Here is a 20,119-nt window from a genome sequence, read left to right as displayed (position 1 = left end):
TGCTTTGACCAGGAGTGGGTGACGTGTTATTATATAAATAACACAAATATTATATAGATTTGCTGGAAATTAAAACTAAATATTATATAGATATGCTGGATTTTAAAATAAATAAATTTAAAATAAATAAATAAATAAAAGGGCAAAAAAGATGCAATTTAGCCGGAAGAGAGACAGAAGAAGAAAGATTCCCATTCGTTGAAATTGCCGAAGGAGCGAGAGACTCACTGTTAATATATAGATAGACATAATTTGGACCGCAGAGAGAGTCAGAGAGGCAGTACTTTTTTTATTTGAAATTTGTACTCTGGGGATGGCCGCTTGGCTAAGGACATCGCACCCCAATCCTCCCCTATATGATTACGAAACAAATAAGCTAATTTTTCAATCTCAGAAAGGTCGCATCCACAGCTTGTCCGGTAACCATCATCGGCGTCTTCACTTGGCGGTTAATTTTAGAAATCGTCGCTGCCGTACCAGAATCTATTGCAACTCTGACGATTCCATAAAGAAACAACAACCAGAATCAACTGGAATTCAACTTTACTCGGAGATTGAGAGGTCATGCCCTTGCCTTCCCCCTCTTTGTTTTGTCTCTCTTACTTTGTGCCCTCATTACATATACGATTATCCATATGTGCGTTTCTATTTATGATCAACGTTGATTATTTCTCTCCTTGCATGTTTTCGTAAATTTTGATAGTATGTTTTCGTTATTTTGATAGTATGTTTTGGTAATTCAACCAAATGGTCCGACCAGAATGGGTTAGAAAAACAAAAAACAAAAGTACAACACAGTATAAGTAGGTTTAGGCTGATATTTATATGTAACGTTGCCAATTAAATTCATGTTGGAAACGGGCTTTTCTGATCTATCCAGCAGCTTGTGTATATCATAGCTATCTAGTAGTTGCATATATACGCACAACGTACATATGTGTGGACGTAAACACATATTTCGTGTCAGAAGTGCTAATTGGAAATAATAGTTTTTTCTTTCTGTATCTGCAGATTACTTACTGAGACTGTAAAACAATCACAAGATGCTTGGGGTGGTTCTAGTGAATGGAGGGAAGTTGAGGTGTTGTTTGATTTAGTTTTTGCAAAGTACCATATGGATTTTAGTTTGATTCATGTGTAGCAAATGGCAAACTGATTTTCATGTTAGCATTGGTGATACCTTGCTGAAAAAATTGCCAGTTAGGAAAAATTGGATGGTGATTATTACCTTATCCATGTTTCGTTACACCCATAGGCCTGTTTATTCTTAAAGCTAAATCTGCCAGCTTTGCATAAGTTTCACTGTCCTATTGAATTAAAAAACACATTATGTTGGAATGTTTGAATTGAATTGCGAACTCTATATGAATTTTCTGTGGGCATATGGATTTCGAAAATTTCCCATCTATACTATGCAATGCAAAAACAGATCACAACAATATCAATTACTTTCTATTCAAAGCTGTGCTATGATCAGTTCAAGATGGGAACGTTGCCACAATGGTTGTCAGTTTCTTTGTCTCAAAAAGAGTTTGTCTCTGTTGAGTCAAATTGAGTTTGGTTGAGTTTAAATTTAAAGAGTTAATGCATGTTGCATATCATATATGGAAACGCTTGTAATGACTCTTTCTGTAGTACAAACTCTAGGACCAATAGCGTACCATATATTTGATACCAGCTCTAATAAGCAGCTTTGTTTTCTCCTTTCTTATATCCTTTTCTGAAGAGATAGTCTCTGTTGCATTATTAAAGATATGCCATTGTATTATCTCAGGGAGCATGGGTTCTCAAACCAAGAAGCTCAAAGCCTAAGTCAGTCGTACACTTTGTTGGCGGCATATTTGTTGGAGCTGCTCCTCAGCTTACCTACCGTTTGTTCCTTGAGCGCCTTTCAGAAAAGTAAGTCTTCATATTTGGACGCTAAAAATATAATGAAACACTTGGGTCAGCCTCATGTGCTTTGATAGATTTTGTGGTGCTGCTACATGCAGATTTGTTCTTTTGTTATGTTTTATATTTATTCCATGATAGATTCTCTTAAGATTTTATATTTCATGAGAGGACATTTTGATATTGTGCTGGAATCTTTCTCTTAGGCTCACAACTTTTAAAGTCTACTCATATAGCTCCTTTTTTTTCTAGGTTATCCGTGGATTCTGCTAGAATGTCTATTAATAAAAAAATCCTCTTTTTGTGATGTAGGGGCATATTGGTGATTGCAACTCCATATGCAAGTGGATTTGATCACTTCTTTATTGCAGATGAGGTCCAGTTCAAATTTGATAGGTGTTATCGGTTTCTACAAGAAACAGTGCGTTTCAATTGTTATTTGCAGAACTAGTATTTCCTTAAATTGCATTTAAAAAGAAAAAATAAAAGAAAATCCTAATGCCTGAATTTTGCAGATACAAGATCTCCCTACTTTCGGTATTGGACATTCTTTGGGATCTGTCATCCATCTTTTGATTGGTATTACACAATCTTCCTCTTTGCTTCTAAGGGTACAAATAATTTGGTCGCAGCAATTCATAAGAGGTTACTTACTTATCAAAAAAAAAATTCATAAGAGGTTACTTAATGTTGATCAGGATCAAGATATGCTGTTCAAAGAAGTGGCAATGTATTAATGGCATTCAACAACAAGGTATTTGACCTCTGAATTCTTAAGTATGCATGTCTAAGAAGAGGAAAGAGGTGACTAGACATGTTGGCCATGGTCAAGACTAGATTCTTGTCTCTATTCTTTTTCCTCTTCAATTCTCTTCTTTTGGCAGCAAACCAGTCGAATTCTACAAATCTTACCTTTTCTAGTCTGCTGTTTACTACAGATAAGTCATTTGAAACTGACAAAAATTTCTCTGTTGATTTCACAGGAGGCAAGCTTAGCTATCCCTTTGTTTTCACCTGTTCTTGTCCCAATGGCCCAAAGCATTGGACCTCTTTTATCACAAATTGCATCATCACCAACAATCCGTCTTGGCGTGAGTATCCAAGTCCCCAACTTCACTTTGTAATTTATCTGAAGTATTATTTTCAAACAAAGCTTACTGCTTGCATTTCAGTTCTTTTATTGTCATCATCTCTTCAAATATCAGAAAATACAACATATCCATTCTTATTAAATGTAAGGAAGGAGAACTTAAGCATCATTACATATTGAGATTCAAGTTCAAGTGTAGGAAATTTAAATATGGTTAGATTCTTGAGTTACTTTCTTCTCTGATCTGACTGTACTCAATTCTAGGTTAAGGTGTGTCTCTCATCTGTTTCTTTCTTTTCAAACACCATCCCTACATTGTTCTTCGCTTTCCTCCTAGTATTCTTCTGCTTCATACAATTGCTAGCCTAACTTTATAAGGCAGCTCATTTCTTCCCATAGTCAACTCATCTTTGCATCCTACCTCACTCAAATCTATAGTTCTTTTTCATCTGTTTTTAAAAATGTCTTTTTAACGTAAGTCTGAGGTGGCTGCATCTATGGTAGATATGTTGTCCTTCATCATAATTGAATTTGGTCTACTTATATTTTACAATGGATGCTCATTGTAAATACACTTGTTTTTCCCATATCTCTGTGTGTGTGCACATCTTGATGTCTGTGTGCATCTATGTCTGTGCACATATATGTGTATGTATGTATCTCTTAAGAAGTGTCTTTTGGCACTCCTGATAGCATGTGAGAAAGATGTATAGGAATGTGTGGAAGCATCAACAGTTATTTCATTGTATGGCGTTAATGATTCGTAGAAAGATGACTGATCTCTTTTCTATGAAATACTTGCAGGCAGAAATGACATTGAAGCAGTTAGAAAATCTTAGCCCTCCCATTATGAAGCAAGTTCTTCCTTTAGTTGAGCAACTTCCTCCCTTGTACATGGACTTAGTTAAGGGAAGAGAAGATTTTACTCCAAAACCTGAAGAAACTCGACGACTTGTATGTAAAACCATAAACCAGTAACACATTTCAGTTCAATTTTAGCTCGGTAGTTACGGATGTCTTTTTGTATCCTTTATGATTGCATAGTTCTTGACCATTGGTTGACATGTAATTGTTTAGTTAAAGAGTCCTCCTGAAGCTCTTCTAAGTCTTCAAGAACTTGATTAATTCTTTATCCTTTTTAAATGGCATTACAAAATTGCTGTGGCATACATGACAACTGTTCATTGCCCACTAGGTGACTATGGTAAATGATAGTAATTGTGCTTGATGTATGGCATGGTATGTGGTAGTAATTATGACCTAGGTATGGCACTAATGTTATGGATATGTGCTTTGGATGGTCTGATTTCTTGGGAAAACTTTTCATGACATGCTGCGATTTGCAGGGCATGTTGGCAATAGTTTGGTGGGGAGGTTCTTTGAGATATTGGATATCTTTCCAGAGTTTGCAAATTACATAAACTTGCAACTCCATTCTGCACTGCAATATTCTTTTTGGAAACTTCTTTTTGGGTTTACCCTACATAATGATGTTTAATATTTCTTCAGATCAAGTCATACTATGGGATTTCCAGGAATCTCCTCATAAAGTTCAAGGATGATTCAATTGATGAAACCTCAATGCTAGCACAGGTGCTTAGTTCAGATTCGGCCATTAGTTCAATGCTGGACATGTCAATACGCATGTTGCCTGGAGATCATGGGCTTCCTTTGCAACAGGTACGTTTTACCTAATATTTAGTTGCACTTCCATGGCTCTGAATTATGGACACTTATGAAAAGCAATTAGCTTGTATATTCAGAAAGAGCCCTTGTTGTGGCTTTGCGTCCATCCCTCTTTGAAAGAGACGAGCACCTTAAATTTTCTGTTGATTTTTTAGGCTCTCCCAGATGTCCCACCAGCAATGGCTGATGCAGTTAACCGTGGAAGTGAGCTTCTGACAAATCTGACTGTGGGGACACCATGGGAGACGGTAGCCAAAGAAGTGGGCAGTACCCTAGGTGTAGACTCGAGGATCCTTCGTGCAGAAATATCAAAGGACGTAGACCTGCTTGTAGATGTGATCACGTCTTGGATAGCTTCCAACACAGGTCCAAAACTTTTGAGGCCATGATGACTTTGCAAGACCAAGCAAAGCGCAAAGAAACAAATATTTTGTTCCGAGTCAAGTTTAGGGCAATTAAGAAGGCGCTAAAGAATCACTATGGATGTATAGCCATAGTCTTGAGCATTTTTTCTTGTTCATCTTATGTCACATAAGTAATGTCCAACTTTGTCCAATAATAGATGTAAACATGGTTTCTTGGCATCTGAAGTTACTGTACATGTATTCTCGCTTGGTTGTGACAAAAAACATATTATGTACTGTATTATGTATAGGCGTTATATAGTTACCCTGTAACATTTTAAATCGTAGCTAGTATATTTCCTGCGGAGTCAGATATGAATTACTATGGTAGGCGTTATATGAATCTACAATTGTAGGCATGGTTCTACCATGGTATGAACCATGCCTACCATTTATGGCATGGTTCTATTCCCGGTCAGGCTTCAATCCTTCAAGCAGATATATATGCGTCAGGCCATCCAATGCAAGGTGAATGGGCATATCGATCCTTTGAGGAAATCACCAGATATTCATGACATGAATCAGTAAGTGTTTGCTGCATCATCCATTGATCTAAGAGGCAATTAGAAAGGACTATGGCAGAATGTGTCATTCTCTCTAAACAAATATGTTAAATGGACGTGCATTTATGAAATTATGTCCTATTTATAAGCAATTTAAAAACTCAGTTTACCATACAAATGTCTACAGCTTAGTTCCACAATCCAAACTGGATAATCTGCAAATTCTAGATGTCCTCTTTGCATCTATTAGATGTATTTACATCAACTGCAAGGGCAGATCGTATTCCATGCTATCAAATTCTCAACAAACTGAACAAAAACTTGACAAATTATTGGAAGGTCAACCTCCTTGCTGTGTTGCACCTATTCTCTGTGATAGAGATACAAGCCAAGGCCAAACCGAGCACATGCTCTACAGAAAGCTATTTCCTCTGCTGCAGCAACTGGGTCCACAATGTGGCCATCACTGGGAGATACTGTCCCAGTTGACTCACGGTGAGCCTGTATCAGTGTGTCAAATAAAAAGTAAACATCAGAACTAATGAAGCATATATGAATTTTTTTTTTTATAAGCATATATGAATTTTTTTTTTTGGTTATTGGGCTACGCAATGAAGGGGCGAGTCTCCCTGAAGCAAATATGAGTTAATTAATGCAACTTCTAGGCAATAGAAAATGCAAAACCAAAATAAGACAACAGACTAACATACTTTTTTCCTCTTTAATTAATTGTTGTCGACTAATTTCCACTCAAAGACTAACATACCTATAACTAAGAGTTCTCAGGCAAGGTTTGTCATTATGTGTCCCAGAGTAGTCACTAGAAATGGTGTTCCCATCAATTTTAATCCAGCAGCCCCAAATACTAAGCGGAAAGAAAACAGAATCATTGTTGGATATGACTTTAATCTCATGACCCGTATCTCTGTGAAGTACATTCATGGTAATAAGTAGTCAATCCCAACTTATCAAAATAATAAATAAATAAGTAGTCAATCCCAGTTTGAAACTTAAATACATATTTTTAGGGACGTGTTTCTCAGATACCTATATTAAAACCACTGAAACAACTCTTCTGCTGCTTAACTTCACATAAAATGAACGAAGCCTTGGGCATACCTTTTTTTTCATGTGCCTTCAAACTAGGCCTACTTAAATCCCAATAAATATACCGCCACACCCCCCCAACATAGAGACCTACAGCACCAAAAAAGCAAAAATCCTAAAACTAATTAGGGAATGTAAACTTAGATAAGAGAAAATAAAGCTGTGGATATAAATGGTCATTAGGCTAGCTTCAATGGTCTTCTACTGTATATTCTAGTGTAGTGGGGTTGCTTCCCCTTTTCTCCCCAATCATTTTCTTTTTCTTTTAATATTTCTTAATTGTAGTATGATCAATTTCATCTCACCCCACTAAAAAATAAGAAAAATATTATTTTTAATATTCCCAAATTTCATTCCTCTCTTCCTATCGACCATATAGCCCTATTTCTTAATATTTTTAACACATCCGTAAGAGAGGAGCCACAATAGGACCATAAGAGCCCAAGACATTATTGTCATTCGTGCATAATTTCCTCCCTTAGATAGTTAAAGCCTTTTCCAACCCGCCAATCGATGTTCCATCTACTTAACAAAGAAGCCACTCTACACCTAATGGCTTCTACACCTAAGAATGCTAGCCAAACCCTCTATATCACCCACATTGCCTACAAGAACTATCTCTAACTTGAAAAATTTATCTTCAACCCGACACCGCTTCAAAACATAAGAATAGACACCACAAGTTACAATGTTTTTCACAATTAGCCTCACAAAAAATCAAAGTATTATCTGCAAACAACAAATGCGACACTATCATCTCATGATTCCTCGATTCTACCAAAAATCCAAATAAGAGCCCATTGTTCACTATAGCAGACATCATCCTACTTAATGCTTCCATAACAACCACAAACAATAAAGGAGACAACATACCTCCCTATCTTAATCTACGCAAGCTACTAAAGAAACCATATGGAGACTCATTAATGAGAATGGAAAACCGCACCGTAGTTATGCTATGCAATGCTCTATCTAAACCCGCCATCTCTCCCCAAAGTCATATCTCTTCAACAAGTATAACAAAAACTCTAAGTTAACATAATCATAGCCCTTCTCCAAATCCAATTTACACAATACTCCCAGTTTCCCAAATCGATCCAACAATCCGGACATTCATTCGCCACGAAGACAAAATCCAAAATTTGTCTACTTCTGATAAACACATTCTAAGAACATGAGACAATCTTTCCCAATACCAATTTCAACCTATTCACCAGGACCTTAGAAATAATTTTATACACACCATCCACTAAGCAAATATGACAAAAATCTTTTATTTCCACCGCCCCAGCTTTCTTCAGGATAAGAGACACAAAAGTAGTATTAAAACTCTTCTCGAACTTCTCTTCACTATGAAACTCCTTGAAAACTAACATAATGTCCACTTTTATACTTCCTAACACTTTTGGAAAAAAGCCATAGAAAACCCGTCAAGTCCTAGAGCTTTATCACCATTGAAATTTCTCATCACCTCTAACACTTCACTCTCCTCAAATTCTCTTTCCTCCACATGAATTGAAAGGAACGAAAGGCCATCCAACTTTGTTCTCCAAATATATTGTTCAGAATATAATTGTTTATAAAAGTTCACAATATGTTCCTTTATTGCTACAGAAGCAAACCTCATGTTCCCATTTACAACTAGAGACTCCGTTGAGTTAGTTCTTCTATGCAGAATTTGCCAAAGTATTATTATCTCCCTCTCTCAACCAAATGGCCATTGACTTCTGTCTCCAACTCACTTCTTCAAGAATAATATTTATCTCCAACTCTCTAGAAATATCTTCCTTCTTCAACCTTTTATCTTCAGTTAATGATCTTTTCCCTACAAACATATCCAGCTCATAAAGACCCTCTGCCTTCTCCTTCTTCCGCTTCCCTACATTGCCAAAGGCCTCCTCATTCCATTTCTTCAAATCTTTCAATTTTTGTGCTAACACATAACTAGGAGAACCCTAATAATTATAGGACCCCCACCAACTTTTTACTTGCTCATCAAAACCCTCTTATTACAGCCACATGTTCTCAAACTTGAAACACCTACTGCCCCGGCTCTCTACACCACAATCCAGCATCAACAAAAAGTGATCTGAAAAAATTAAGCATAGGCCAACTCTATGCTAGCAGCCGCTGTAATACAGAGGATCCAATTGTTATCCGAAAACCCACCCAGACCTCATTCAACCAAATTTATTCCTGTAATCCAGAGCTAAAGAGATAGAAAATGGCTCATGCTTTGTTGAGGTATAAATCATTTTTTGGACCAAGCTTGTGCCTTCCTCCCCTCTCTTTTACCCCCACTTTTTCAAACTACTACTACCACCTCCACTACTCCTTTGCACCACACACTGCCACCATCCCCTCTCACCGAAGACGAATTTTTGAATCATCTCATAACTCTTGCATCAAAGGGATCCCCTAGTTTCGCATGAATGAAAATTATTACATTGAAATACCCGTCCAAACAATAACCGCTAAACAAGGTCAACAACTTGCTATTTAGCTGATGGCTTGGAGCCTTGGATCCGACATAGCACATGGCCCTAAAAGACCTTGTCAACCACAATCAAAATTGAGAACATATTCATACCAAAACTTACTACATAACAGAAGTATGATATTTAATCATGACTGAAAGATACTTCTTCTTATGTTGAAGGAAAATCTCAAGAAGAAGACCACTAAATTATAAAGAAGCAAGACCAACTCTCTTAATAGAACAGGAGTCAATAAGACTGATTAAGTAGCAACAGCCAATTTGAAAGCTGTAATCATGTTACAACGAAAGAACTATAGCATTTAATCCCTTAAATAGCCAAATAAGCTATAAAAAATGAATCGTGAAGGGCTTACATGATTCCATTGATTCTTAAAGACAATAAAAACCTCCCTATTAGCTACCACCATCCCATTTCAAACAACTACAATACCACTAAAGCTTCCCAGCAAAGTAGGGCAATACCTTCTCAATGTACAACACTAACTTCACTCTAGAATTAGCAGATCTAAATGGCACCCACTTAAAATCCTAAACATGACCATATTTCGATTTGAACTTTCTCTAAAACAAGGCCCCAGAAGTTCCAATTAACAACCCCCTAAAAATATCTTGCTAGCAGATTCTTAGTTGATTATACATATTTGAAGATAACTCAAATCTCTAATTTTCTACCCTCTCTTTGGTGATTCACCTACACGTTTTCCTTGGCAATTGTGTATCACTTTTCCAGTATACATCCCCTACAAGCCTAACGGTCTACTCTAGCTTCCCAACCATGCTTCTTATCACGTAGGTTCAAACTTCAAACCCCATATTGATATTTTTCGTTTCTTATACTTCCCAATTGCCATGCACTTGGCTTTACCCTTCTCTTTAAAATATATTTTATATATACCAAGAAAAGACTGAAGAATGGAGATGATCAAGCCAAGTATGTGACTGATACTTACTGCTCTTTCTCATAAACCCGGTCTTTTAAACAGAAAAGTGACATGAAATCACTCGAGAATTGTATTTTGTGCGGGTACAACAACTTAATTTAATTATTGTCTCAAACAAACATCATAAACAAAAACTTTGGACGTAACTAGGCAGGTTTGATTTCTAATGGCATCTATGATACAAGATAAAATAGCAGTGAAGGAAGCAATAGTTTTGAGACAGACAAATAAAAAATAAGCAAACGTTTAGAGATATGAGTATGTCAGATATGAATGTATTCTTAGTTTTGTTTACTAGTAGCCATATGCAGAATACATAGATTACTAGAGATAAAATCACACCTCTCCATCAGATCCCCGAATGGTGACACGATAAACCACAGTCACACTTCCATTGTCAGAAAATATAACATCACGTATCTCTCCACACCATCCTGCCAAAAAGGTGTTAACAGCTAAGAAGATTTAGAAATACATGTATCTAAAAATAGTCAAGAACACCAAATTGTGTTTCTATGGATTATAAGCTAGTAAACTAGTTGCAACCTACATCAAAATAAGGAGATGAGTGCTACACATACTCCCAAGTATTCACTCTCAGGTGCTCACTCTCTAACGTGATGGTATAAATCACCATTGGATGAAATAACAAGTGAAAGTATGAGTAGCATCCAATGGTAATTTTTACTACCACGTTTGAGAGTGAACACGTGAAATATGGGTGGCATTTCTCCACTAACAAATCTTAAATAGCATGATAAGTTCTAGAAACTCTGAATAAATCTCACAGTAGTGGCACCGTTTCCCGGATGAAAAGCCATAAGGATGAATTTGGGAGGCCATATTATTTTTTTCATTAAATGCAACTTGCCAGAAAATGAAATTTAACGGCGCCGAGCGCTGTCTAGTACATAATTACGCAACTTTAAGGAGATTCAGAAGGTAGTGGGGTTGCTCAAGAATCAAAGGGTGTAGAGTGAGAAAGATTAATACAAGGTAAAAATTCATATGATGGTCGAAGACTTGTTGAAGATTGCTGCAAATATATGTAGATACGCGAAATAAAATTAGTTGGTAAAGAAAGGTAAGGACGAAATAGACAGACCAGGGGCGTAGAAGCTCAACATCCGATTGGCATGATACCTACAGACGGGCATCATCAGATCACCAAAAAATTGTATCAGATCAACCATCAAGAGACTGATATCTATTATTATTTGCTAAATTATTGGGGGGACGGAGAAATGATAATTCTAGTAATCTAAAATGAGTGGAATTACCAGGGGATGAAGGTGGTGGCCGCAGTGTTGTCATTATGAGGTGGAGTAGGAGTAGTCTCGATGATATTGTCGGGGATTCTCTTGTTAAGGTCTCGGAGAATCTCAACCAGAGGGCGAGTGATGCAGGATGAGTTTGTTGGGGTAAATGACTTGTCCAGCGGCACCACATAATTCGAATTCGGCACGCCTCCCTTCTTAGCCCCATCGTTGCCGCCGCTTTTGCTCCCATTGCTACGGTCCAAAGCACATACAACAAGCCCCAGAGCATCCGTACGGCCTCCCCTGTTAATCCCCCTCCCCTGCGCCCCAACTTTAGCAACTCCCAACTCATTACTGTTGTTGCGTGTTGAAGAAAACGAGGAGGAGATCGCCGGCAACACTGATTTCGTAAGGAAAGGATTCGTAATGCTTTGCACAGCCATTTTTAGCCCCACACCCTCAAAGATCCTCTAATTCCGGCTTTTGCTTTCTGAATCAAATAAAAAGTAGACGGGAATAGAAGCAGACTTGTAGATGAATTACCAATTCAAATGATATTAAATAAAATAATTCACCCTTTCGATTATTATATTCCTAAAATACTTTAGAAACACGGGCACAACAACCGCGCTTCTGATCAGCACACCTACTTTTACTAGACTTCTGATCCCTTATATTCCTAATCTTTATTAATTTAATTTAAAAATTAAATATTAAAAAAAATTTGAAGGGGTGGCCAGTGGTGGGACTGCCACCCCTGGCCAACCCCTAACCCATTGGGGGTTTGCAGGCCACCCCCCAACTACCCATGGGGTAGCCGCTAGCCAATTTTAGGTGGTTTGGGGCCACCCCTAAGCCTTAGGGGTGGCCGGAAGCCACCCCAAGGGTGAGCAAACCACCCCTTGCCCACCCCCATGGGGGTTGGGGGGCGACAACCCCAACGCTAGCTACCCCTTCAATTTTCTTTTTAATATTCAATTTTTAAATTAAATTAATAAAACATTATTATGTTGATGCGGCAAAACAAAGTGTTTTGATTGAGATTAACGATGGTTATACAATTTTGATGACAGGAATGTTATTGGCAATTTGATTAATCCAAGGAGTAAAAAGTCAAGAAAAAAAAAAAAAAAAAAAAAGGCTTAGAGATTTTTTTAGTTTTGGCAAGTTGACTCAATGACTTATAATATATTTACACTTTATTTTATTTAATAGTTTAAATAAATGTGTGAATTATTGAGATAAAATTCATAAACTCATGCATTTGTTTAAACTGTTAATGGAAATAAATTGTTCAAATTTTAGAATATGAGAATCTCATATTTAAAAAAATATATATATAAAGCAATTTAGGACGTACACTGAAGAAAAAAAAAGGGAGGGGGCTTTATCATCTACTCTATAGCCTTGTAAGTCATGACTAGTCAAGTGGGTAGGCCGCCATGACGATGTGAGCTTCAATTTAGCTGGACTGAGGTTAGTTTCACTCTTCACTTTTTTTACCATTTACTATGATTTACCACCCCGCAATTTGAAAACTTCTCCCCCACAATAATAAGTCATATCGTTTTGGATGTCGAAAATTTAATATACGATAATAATACAAAATTGTTTTAAGGTATAATAGAACAATAATAAAACTAAAACTAAACAAAACCAAAAAAAATAAAAAATAAAAAAGGGGATGGCTAACCACCCCATTTTTGGCCAAAGGGGGTAGCTCCATGGCTGGTCTGGAGATGGTCAAACCACCCCCATGGCCTTTGGGGGGGTGGCCAAAAGGCCAAAACCCAAAAAAAAAAAAACAAAAACAAAAACAAAAACAAAAATAAAACAAAACAAAAAAGTTTGGGTTTTCAAGGTGGCCAGATCACCCCTAAGGGCCTAGGGTGATTTCAGCCACCAGCCACCCCTAAAACCCAAACCCTTTTTCTTTTTTTTGCCTTTTGGGAGTGGTCGGCCATGAGGGTGGTTCATCCACCCCTAGACCGACCACCCTTTGATTTTCATTTTGATTTTTTTTAATGAATTTTATATTATTTCTTTTTAAAAACAAAAGAACTATTTTTTTATTGCTCAAAACGTGGTTGTTTTGGGCTACAGAAAGCATGCGGTAGATGCAAGCCGAATCCCTTACAATGAGGAATACATATCCCTCTAAAAAAATTAGATGAGTAATTACTCCTAAAGAAATAGACAACTTTATATGTATATAACCTATTTCATTGAAATGCAAAGGGTGGCTGGCTGGCCATTATAGAAACAAGGAGTAGTGCAACCCCCAATGCATTTGGGGCGGCCTGACCACATTCGATTGCATCGAGGGTGGCAGCGGCCGCCCTGGAAGCCTCCAAGGTTGACCACAGCCACCCCAAGTGTTATCTAAAATCATAAATATATAAAACAGCCAATGACATTAATCAATTCCTTCCATCCGGGATGGCTCGTGGCCACCCCAAGCGTCATCTAAAATCGTAAATATATAAAATAGACAATTATACATTAATCAATTCCTTCCATGAGTTTTCTTCTTTTCCATCTATAAAACCAAAAAGATTCACAGGTCAGTCTAAACCTACTATACCAAGAACAACTTCCCCGCACCCACAAAAACAAGGGCACATAGCTCTTATCTTTAGTAGAAATCCCGTATGAAAATGACTTGATAGATCCATGAATTATCAGCATAGCAGCCAGATGGCAACCATAGGTTGGTGAAGGACGCTTGTAACATCATGTTGGAACTCGTATTACCTGTCACTTACAAAGTTCAAATTACATGAAAGTTCAACAAATTACATCAACCAAGTAAGTTGTAGTTAATACCTTTCCCATCTTTCTATGGAAAATCAGTTCCACTTCACTGCGGAGGCTTTCCACATCCACCGCGTAATCTTTGAGATATTCGTCTGCCATCAAATTTTGGAGTTGCTGCCTTGTTCTCTCTAATGCACCATCCAAACCACAAAAGTCCTTGAAAACCAGAGGTTCAGGCGTCCTGAGTTGCAGAAGATTCTTAATCGCAACAAGTGCCTGCATTACATCTCAACAGCAGCACAAGATAGGTTAGAACAAAACTACAGACCTGGCTAAAATAAATTGAACTCATCATCACGATTCCTCATTTCATCAGCAAAGTGTGTGCACATGCGGAACATTCCAAGAATTAGTCATCCAAATATTAGCCGACATTTGAAAACGTAGTGTCTCCTAAAGAAGATAAATAGTCAACCACCTTCTCCTGTAGATCAAGATCATCTGATGCCATTAGATCGACCAGAGACTTCAAGAAAAAGCGATTGCTGAAAAAAGGCAGCTCAGCTTTGTCCACATTTTCTAATTGACACTCTGTCAGATCACCCACGAGAAACACAGCTTTCCTGCGCAATCTGATATCAATGCTTGAATTGCTCAGAATGTCCTACCAAACAGTAACTGTCAGTTGCAATCATCAGTGCTATATGAATAAGCTCATATCTTTTTCTCATTCTAATGTAGGTAACCTGAAGCATAATATCTCCAGCTTCTGCATAAAACAATTCCTGACCGGTTAAATTGCTTCTGATCAGAGCTGAAACAGCATATAATGCTTTGATGGCTTCTTCGATGGAACTAGATTTTACCATCTTCATTAGCTTTGACAATGCTCCAAGTTCCAGGACCTGAAAAACTTGCAGATTTGTAAATTAGATAATATTAAGCACATAACTTAATTGCATGAAAGCAAATCCTCCACTGAGCTCAGCTGATAGATTAAAATATGAATAATATTACTCTTAACACTCATTTATCACTCTCATGTTACAATGGTTGACATAGCATGTTTTAAGTAACTTACAATGTCAACCGCTTAAAAAAATACAAGTATAAACCATTTGAAACACATCATGTTAGCCGGTATGGCATGGATATAATAAATGTGCGTCAAGTATAGTGTTACTCTTATGGACAACATTGCAGGAGAAAACAATATATAAAACATGAACGTTTTGCATCTCAAAAGGTTCTGAAAGGAAACATTTCATACCTGCCTCTGAGCAACAGGATTATTCTGACTGGCTTTCCCAAGAATCCATGCAGCAACCATCCTTATATCAGGCTCAGGGTGATTAAGTTCTTCTATAACCACGGCAAGGCCCCCAAGTTTGTTCAAATCTGACAAACACAAGACTAACTACATCAGCAACAAATTTTCAGGTTCAAACTCAAAAGAGAAAAAAAAAAAAAAAAAATCAATCAAATCAACAACTGAACCACAAGGGTTTGGCAAGTGAAATTTTCAAACGCTTCCTACTGGTTTCTCAAATATGAAAAAAAAATGATAAAAGATATGAAGGTAGGTATTAATGCTGTGACTGAAAATAAAAATTTATAACAATTAAAAAAATAAAATAAAAAACATTAGAAGGCCCCTACTTAGCTCACATATGGATAACAACAATACTTTTTGTCAACATTGACCCATGAGAAAAATAAAATAAAATAAAATATGAACAACCTAGCAGTCCGAATCTTATTCGCACCACATAGGATTTGCTTACCAAGCTACCCAACTATTCTAGGTCCGACAATGCCATTGTTTTGACAAGCCTGCTAAAGGATCAGTGTGCCTTTCAAACTGCAGCCCACATGGCTAGATTTTGAAACCGCATTGTACAATATCTTTTGTCCTTTAACAATAAAGTAGGGACCATGGTTGTCCTTAGAAACTGACCAGTTACCTATATTTCTGCAACAAGACAATGAGCTTAAGCTCAAATGACACCTCTCCTCAATGCCCATATCTTTTTTTCCCCCCTTCGGTTAGGTCCATCCATATCCTCTTGAGAAAAATTAAATGAATCTAGGCTTTCTTTTTCTTTCCATGTTTCTTCTTATTCTGGAATGAACATATCCTTTTAACATTCAAATGGAAGAAATACACAGAATCACCCGAGTTCACAACGTCAGCACCAAGGAATGTAGTGGTGCACATCTTCCAGCAAAGATTGCAGCTCTATGAAAAGTAAAATATTTACACCTACCATTTGCATTATCTATTGGCTCAACAAGCACTAGAAGCTCCCGTAGGGCACGTTGGCGATCTTCCAAAGACAGAGAGGAATTATTCAAGTCAGCTATTGCAATTTGCATCAACTGTGCATCCGATGGCATTTTTAACTTTTCCATCAGTTCCTGTGTGAGCAAAATACATATATAGTTATCTCAGGCAAGCACACTTAACAAGTAAGCACACGTGACATAATACAGAAGCACAAACATTGCTGAGGAACAAACACAGGTGATGTGCACGCATTATTAGGTCTGATTCATCCATAACAATCCCACAGGAAATTATATCACGTACATAGTGTTTCACCTCATAACCTAAAAATAAAATTTACAGTGCCAAATCAGAAAATCTGCATTTTCTAAAAAAACCTAAAAAAGAAAAACTAAATGATGCAGGAGCACAGCAGCTGAGTTGTCAGATATTAAATTAAATCTTCAATTCTTAGTTTCTATTACTATCATATACTGTCAGAACAATCTTAGTTCTACACGACGTCACTAAACATCACAGATGGGTGAAAAAAATCTAGAAATGCATCAGTATGAAGGAATGGCTGGAATTAAGAAGAAGGGACCAAGAGGACAAAACTAACAGGAAAGAAAAGGAGATAGTGAGAAATGACATCACCATCACCAACCTAAAAAATACCATTTTGTATTTGCAAAATATGGTGCAGAATGGCACAGAAGGGTCATGTAGATGATCCTATAAATTATAAATGTTTACTAAAAGGGGTCATAAGCTACACAATTTATTTTCTTTAAATAAAAAAAGGCTACAATCAATATAGGTAAATTATTTCTTGAACGCGGTGCAGAAAGCAAGAGGGACTATATTTTTTATGATTTCCAAACCATAAGCACCTAAATAAGTTCCCACCTTTAGTTCAATTTGTCGCTGTTTTAGCTCACTATGAGATAGTCGCTGGACAGCCTGAGATGTTTCCTTTAATTTTGCAGGATCTGAATGACCTGATTCATTTACAAGAGAAAATCACTCAGTCGAGATATATACAATATCTTATTGAACATTTATGAATACAGCGAAAGTGCAAGCTCCAGAGTAATAGAAATCCAGACAACCATTCCCTTGCAAACTTGTTCCCATGTTATACAAAGCAGAGAGTGATTGCTACCACAAAAAGAAATAAAGGAACGTAAAAATGAATTATTTAAGGCATTTCAAATCCATAAATCGGTTTTGACGTGAAAATATACTCAACACAAGAAAAATAAAGGTTAGTGCATTATCAAATTGAAAATTACAATATAATATTCATATGACAGTCAATAATTTATTTTCCATTTTTCAATATCGCAGGTAAAATCATCCAACTCCAACTTCTCAAATGTATTCAGGGAGGGCAGTATATAGTATCATTTTGGGTCAAGAAACTAATGACCTCTGACCCAACAAAGGATACTTATAGTCCACATCATAATCTCTGATTAACATGAATTGAGAATGAAACCACTGTCATCTAGCATAAGGACGTAATGGAACTGCCCACCAGGATGATACGTCCCAATTCGTTGATAAAATTCAACATTCTAAGAAGGGACTTATCAAATAATAAAGAGAGAGTACTGAATAGCACAGGCCGCGGCTCAATGAACCTCATCTGAAAATTGAGAGCGAAAAAGTATCCTTATTCAAATTTTATGGATAGTCTTGATTCTATTGAAAAGAACTCACGGCAATATAAAAGTAGAAAGCATAACCAACCTCCTATCCCTATCATTAATAGGAATATTAACAAATGACACCAGTGGAGCAAATAATTAGTTAGGGATGTAAATTAAAAGGGAAGAAAAATAACGGATAAAATTACCAATAGCCCACTGTAACATTCCCTCGAGCGAAGAAAAGCCGCCGTCGGAGTCGTCGTTGGCGACGGCCTCGGTGGAATCTTCCTGCGCTTGAGGGTTGCGAAGCAGATCCACCTCCTCCTTTGCAGTGGACCAAAATAAGGCTCCCGACGAAGAAGTCTTATTACTACTTGTATCGTGAAAGCGATCTGCACTAGCCACCGCCGCCCATCCAAGGAACAATGAAGGGACAAGTAATAGCCACAGACCCATGCTTGCTACACTCCGTCCCATATGGACTGGAACCTAGAACTCCAAGATACGATAACTTCTCTTTTTTTCTCTTTTTTTCTCTTTTTTTTTGGACTGGACAAATCCTTGGGGTTTCTCTGGGTGCTGATTCGAATGACTCAAGTCAAACTTTCTCGACAACTCTTTTTTATCAACCCGTTCGTCTTCACCGAATGAGAAGCGACTGGGAAAACAAACGATTGGAAGCCAAACAATTGAATTCATTCAAAATTTTAAATTGATGAGGTCAGGATTTTTAAATTAAAAAAATGCAGTTTTAAAATTATTTTTTTGGCTCATTTGTTTGGCTCTCTAAAACTCACACCAAATAACTAAAATTACACATCATATGGTAGAACCTGTAGCTGTACCGTTGATATGGGATCGGGCTAATAGTTCCAGAAGAGTAGAGATTTTCGGCAACCTGGGGTCATCCCAGTGTTTGCCAAAGTCTTATGTTGTCAAATTTTTTTTTTTAAATAATGTAAGATATTTTGATTTTGAAAAAAAAAAAAAAAAAAATTGAAGATGAGCGATATTAAAAGAAAATTCAAATTTGAGGCATTAGCATCGAATTTAAGATGATGGAATTCCTTAAGGGTAATACAATCCCTAAAGAGTTAACCTTTCACTCCTAAATTTTAGTTTTAAATCTAAAAATAAATTTTGAGGCATTAAAAAGCATTAAAAATTAAATATTAACTCATACAAATTAAACTAAAAAAAAAAAAAACAATTTTTTTTTAATATATGCCTATTGCTAAGCTTCCTTTTGGCAGCCGCATAGCAAGACTCGTCCCAGAAGGCTTCTATACGTGGACTTGCCTTAAGCAACGATACACATCGACACCCAAAATCTTCTCAAATGTTTTTTTTTTAAATTTTTTTGATAGCAAAACACAAGACCAACAAGGTTAACTCAATAGGTTGGTAATTATTGGCCTAAGTAAAAGGATTTTGCATTATTATTTTTCGTTTTGGGTATGCTACGAAGGAATTCACACTTTTTTTCGTTTTTTTATTGCCCACTCTTTTCTTATTAAATTATAAAAAATAAAAAATAATTGGGTTTTTTTTTTTACTCTTTTTTAATTATTTAGTTATATTTTTGTTTTAAATTTATTGTTGAGGAACTCATCTTTTTTGGTGTTTTAATCTCCTGTGCCTTTTTATAATTTGCTTAGAAAAAAATTAAACTAAACAAAAGCACCAAATGAAGCAACTATTGGAAATGAAACAAAAAAATGGAAAAAACTGGGAGTGAAATTAAAGGAAAATTTATTGATCATGCCAGATAAAAGAAGGGATAATCTAAAGTGAGACGGTGTTGCGTTCACCTTAAACATCAATTGTCCACAAATTTTTTAAGTTTTAAAAAGCATAAAATATTTTTCTTCTTATTGGCTTGTGTGTGTGTGTGTGTTTTTTTTCTTTTTTCTTTTTTTTTTTGGGGGGAGGGGGGAATGGCTTTTGTTGACCATTATTTTTACATTAAAAAAGTAAAAATAAAACATTTTTAAGAAAATATTTATGAGAAACTTCACTTATCTCTTGATTCTTCAATGTTTTTGCAGTTTTACCTTCAAA

General features: G+C 36.6%; 3 protein-coding genes across 3 annotated transcripts; 1 reads left to right on the top strand and 2 right to left on the bottom strand.

Annotated features, from left to right (window-relative positions):
- The first annotated feature begins 266 nt into the window (after positions 1-266).
- LOC132179101 (uncharacterized) lies at positions 267-5,395 on the top strand. Its single transcript, XM_059591739.1, has 10 exons — positions 267-561; positions 1,012-1,081; positions 1,775-1,899; positions 2,203-2,311; positions 2,406-2,469; positions 2,589-2,644; positions 2,874-2,981; positions 3,785-3,934; positions 4,490-4,660; positions 4,822-5,395. The coding sequence occupies exons 1-10, from the start codon at positions 314-316 to the stop codon at positions 5,053-5,055; spliced, it is 1,335 nt and encodes a 444-aa protein (XP_059447722.1). The 5' UTR covers positions 267-313; the 3' UTR covers positions 5,056-5,395.
- Positions 5,396-5,695: 300 nt separating this feature from the next.
- On the bottom strand, positions 5,696-12,024 carry LOC132179102 (DNA repair RAD52-like protein 2, chloroplastic). Its single transcript, XM_059591740.1, has 4 exons — positions 11,402-12,024; positions 11,227-11,264; positions 10,464-10,555; positions 5,696-6,074 (listed from the first exon to the last, which is right to left on the bottom strand). Exons 1-4 carry the CDS (start codon positions 11,821-11,823, stop codon positions 5,937-5,939), a joined length of 690 nt encoding a protein of 229 aa, XP_059447723.1. The 5' UTR covers positions 11,824-12,024; the 3' UTR covers positions 5,696-5,936.
- Positions 12,025-13,758: 1,734 nt separating this feature from the next.
- On the bottom strand, positions 13,759-18,739 carry LOC132177827 (hsp70 nucleotide exchange factor FES1). The gene is made up of 8 exons (XM_059590293.1): positions 18,265-18,739; positions 17,313-17,404; positions 16,405-16,555; positions 15,408-15,535; positions 14,884-15,042; positions 14,616-14,801; positions 14,207-14,413; positions 13,759-14,134 (listed from the first exon to the last, which is right to left on the bottom strand). Exons 1-8 carry the CDS (start codon positions 18,533-18,535, stop codon positions 14,114-14,116), a joined length of 1,215 nt encoding a protein of 404 aa, XP_059446276.1. The 5' UTR covers positions 18,536-18,739; the 3' UTR covers positions 13,759-14,113.
- Between the last annotated feature and the right edge of the window lie 1,380 nt (positions 18,740-20,119).

The sequence above is a fragment of the Corylus avellana genome, chromosome ca4, assembly GCF_901000735.1.
Source record: "Corylus avellana chromosome ca4, CavTom2PMs-1.0".
NCBI lineage: Eukaryota > Viridiplantae > Streptophyta > Magnoliopsida > Fagales > Betulaceae > Corylus > Corylus avellana.
This window is presented reverse-complemented; position numbering and strand designations above follow the sequence as displayed.

Bases quoted from the DNA above. Each gene is read 5' to 3' on its own strand.
- LOC132179101 (XM_059591739.1), top strand. From the start codon at position 314: ATGGCCGCTTGGCTAAGGACATCGCACCCCAATCCTCCCCTATATGAT. The intron at 562-1,011 runs GTCATGCCCTTG...CTGTATCTGCAG, and splicing joins CTTTACTCGGAGATTGAGAG to ATTACTTACTGAGACTGTAA. The intron at 2,312-2,405 runs GTGCGTTTCAAT...TGAATTTTGCAG, and splicing joins ATCGGTTTCTACAAGAAACA to ATACAAGATCTCCCTACTTT.
- LOC132179102 (XM_059591740.1), bottom strand. From the start codon at position 11,823: ATGGCTGTGCAAAGCATTACGAATCCTTTCCTTACGAAATCAGTGTTG. The intron at 11,265-11,401 runs GTAATTCCACTC...GCCCGTCTGTAG, and splicing joins GCCACCACCTTCATCCCCTG to GTATCATGCCAATCGGATGT. The intron at 10,556-11,226 runs GTCTGTCTATTT...CCTTTTTGGCAG, and splicing joins GTTGAGCTTCTACGCCCCTG to GATGGTGTGGAGAGATACGT.
- LOC132177827 (XM_059590293.1), bottom strand. From the start codon at position 18,535: ATGGGACGGAGTGTAGCAAGCATGGGTCTGTGGCTATTACTTGTCCCT. The intron at 17,405-18,264 runs GTAATTTTATCC...TAAATGAATCAG, and splicing joins AATGTTACAGTGGGCTATTG to GTCATTCAGATCCTGCAAAA. The intron at 16,556-17,312 runs GTGGGAACTTAT...TTGCTCACACAG, and splicing joins AGCGACAAATTGAACTAAAG to GAACTGATGGAAAAGTTAAA.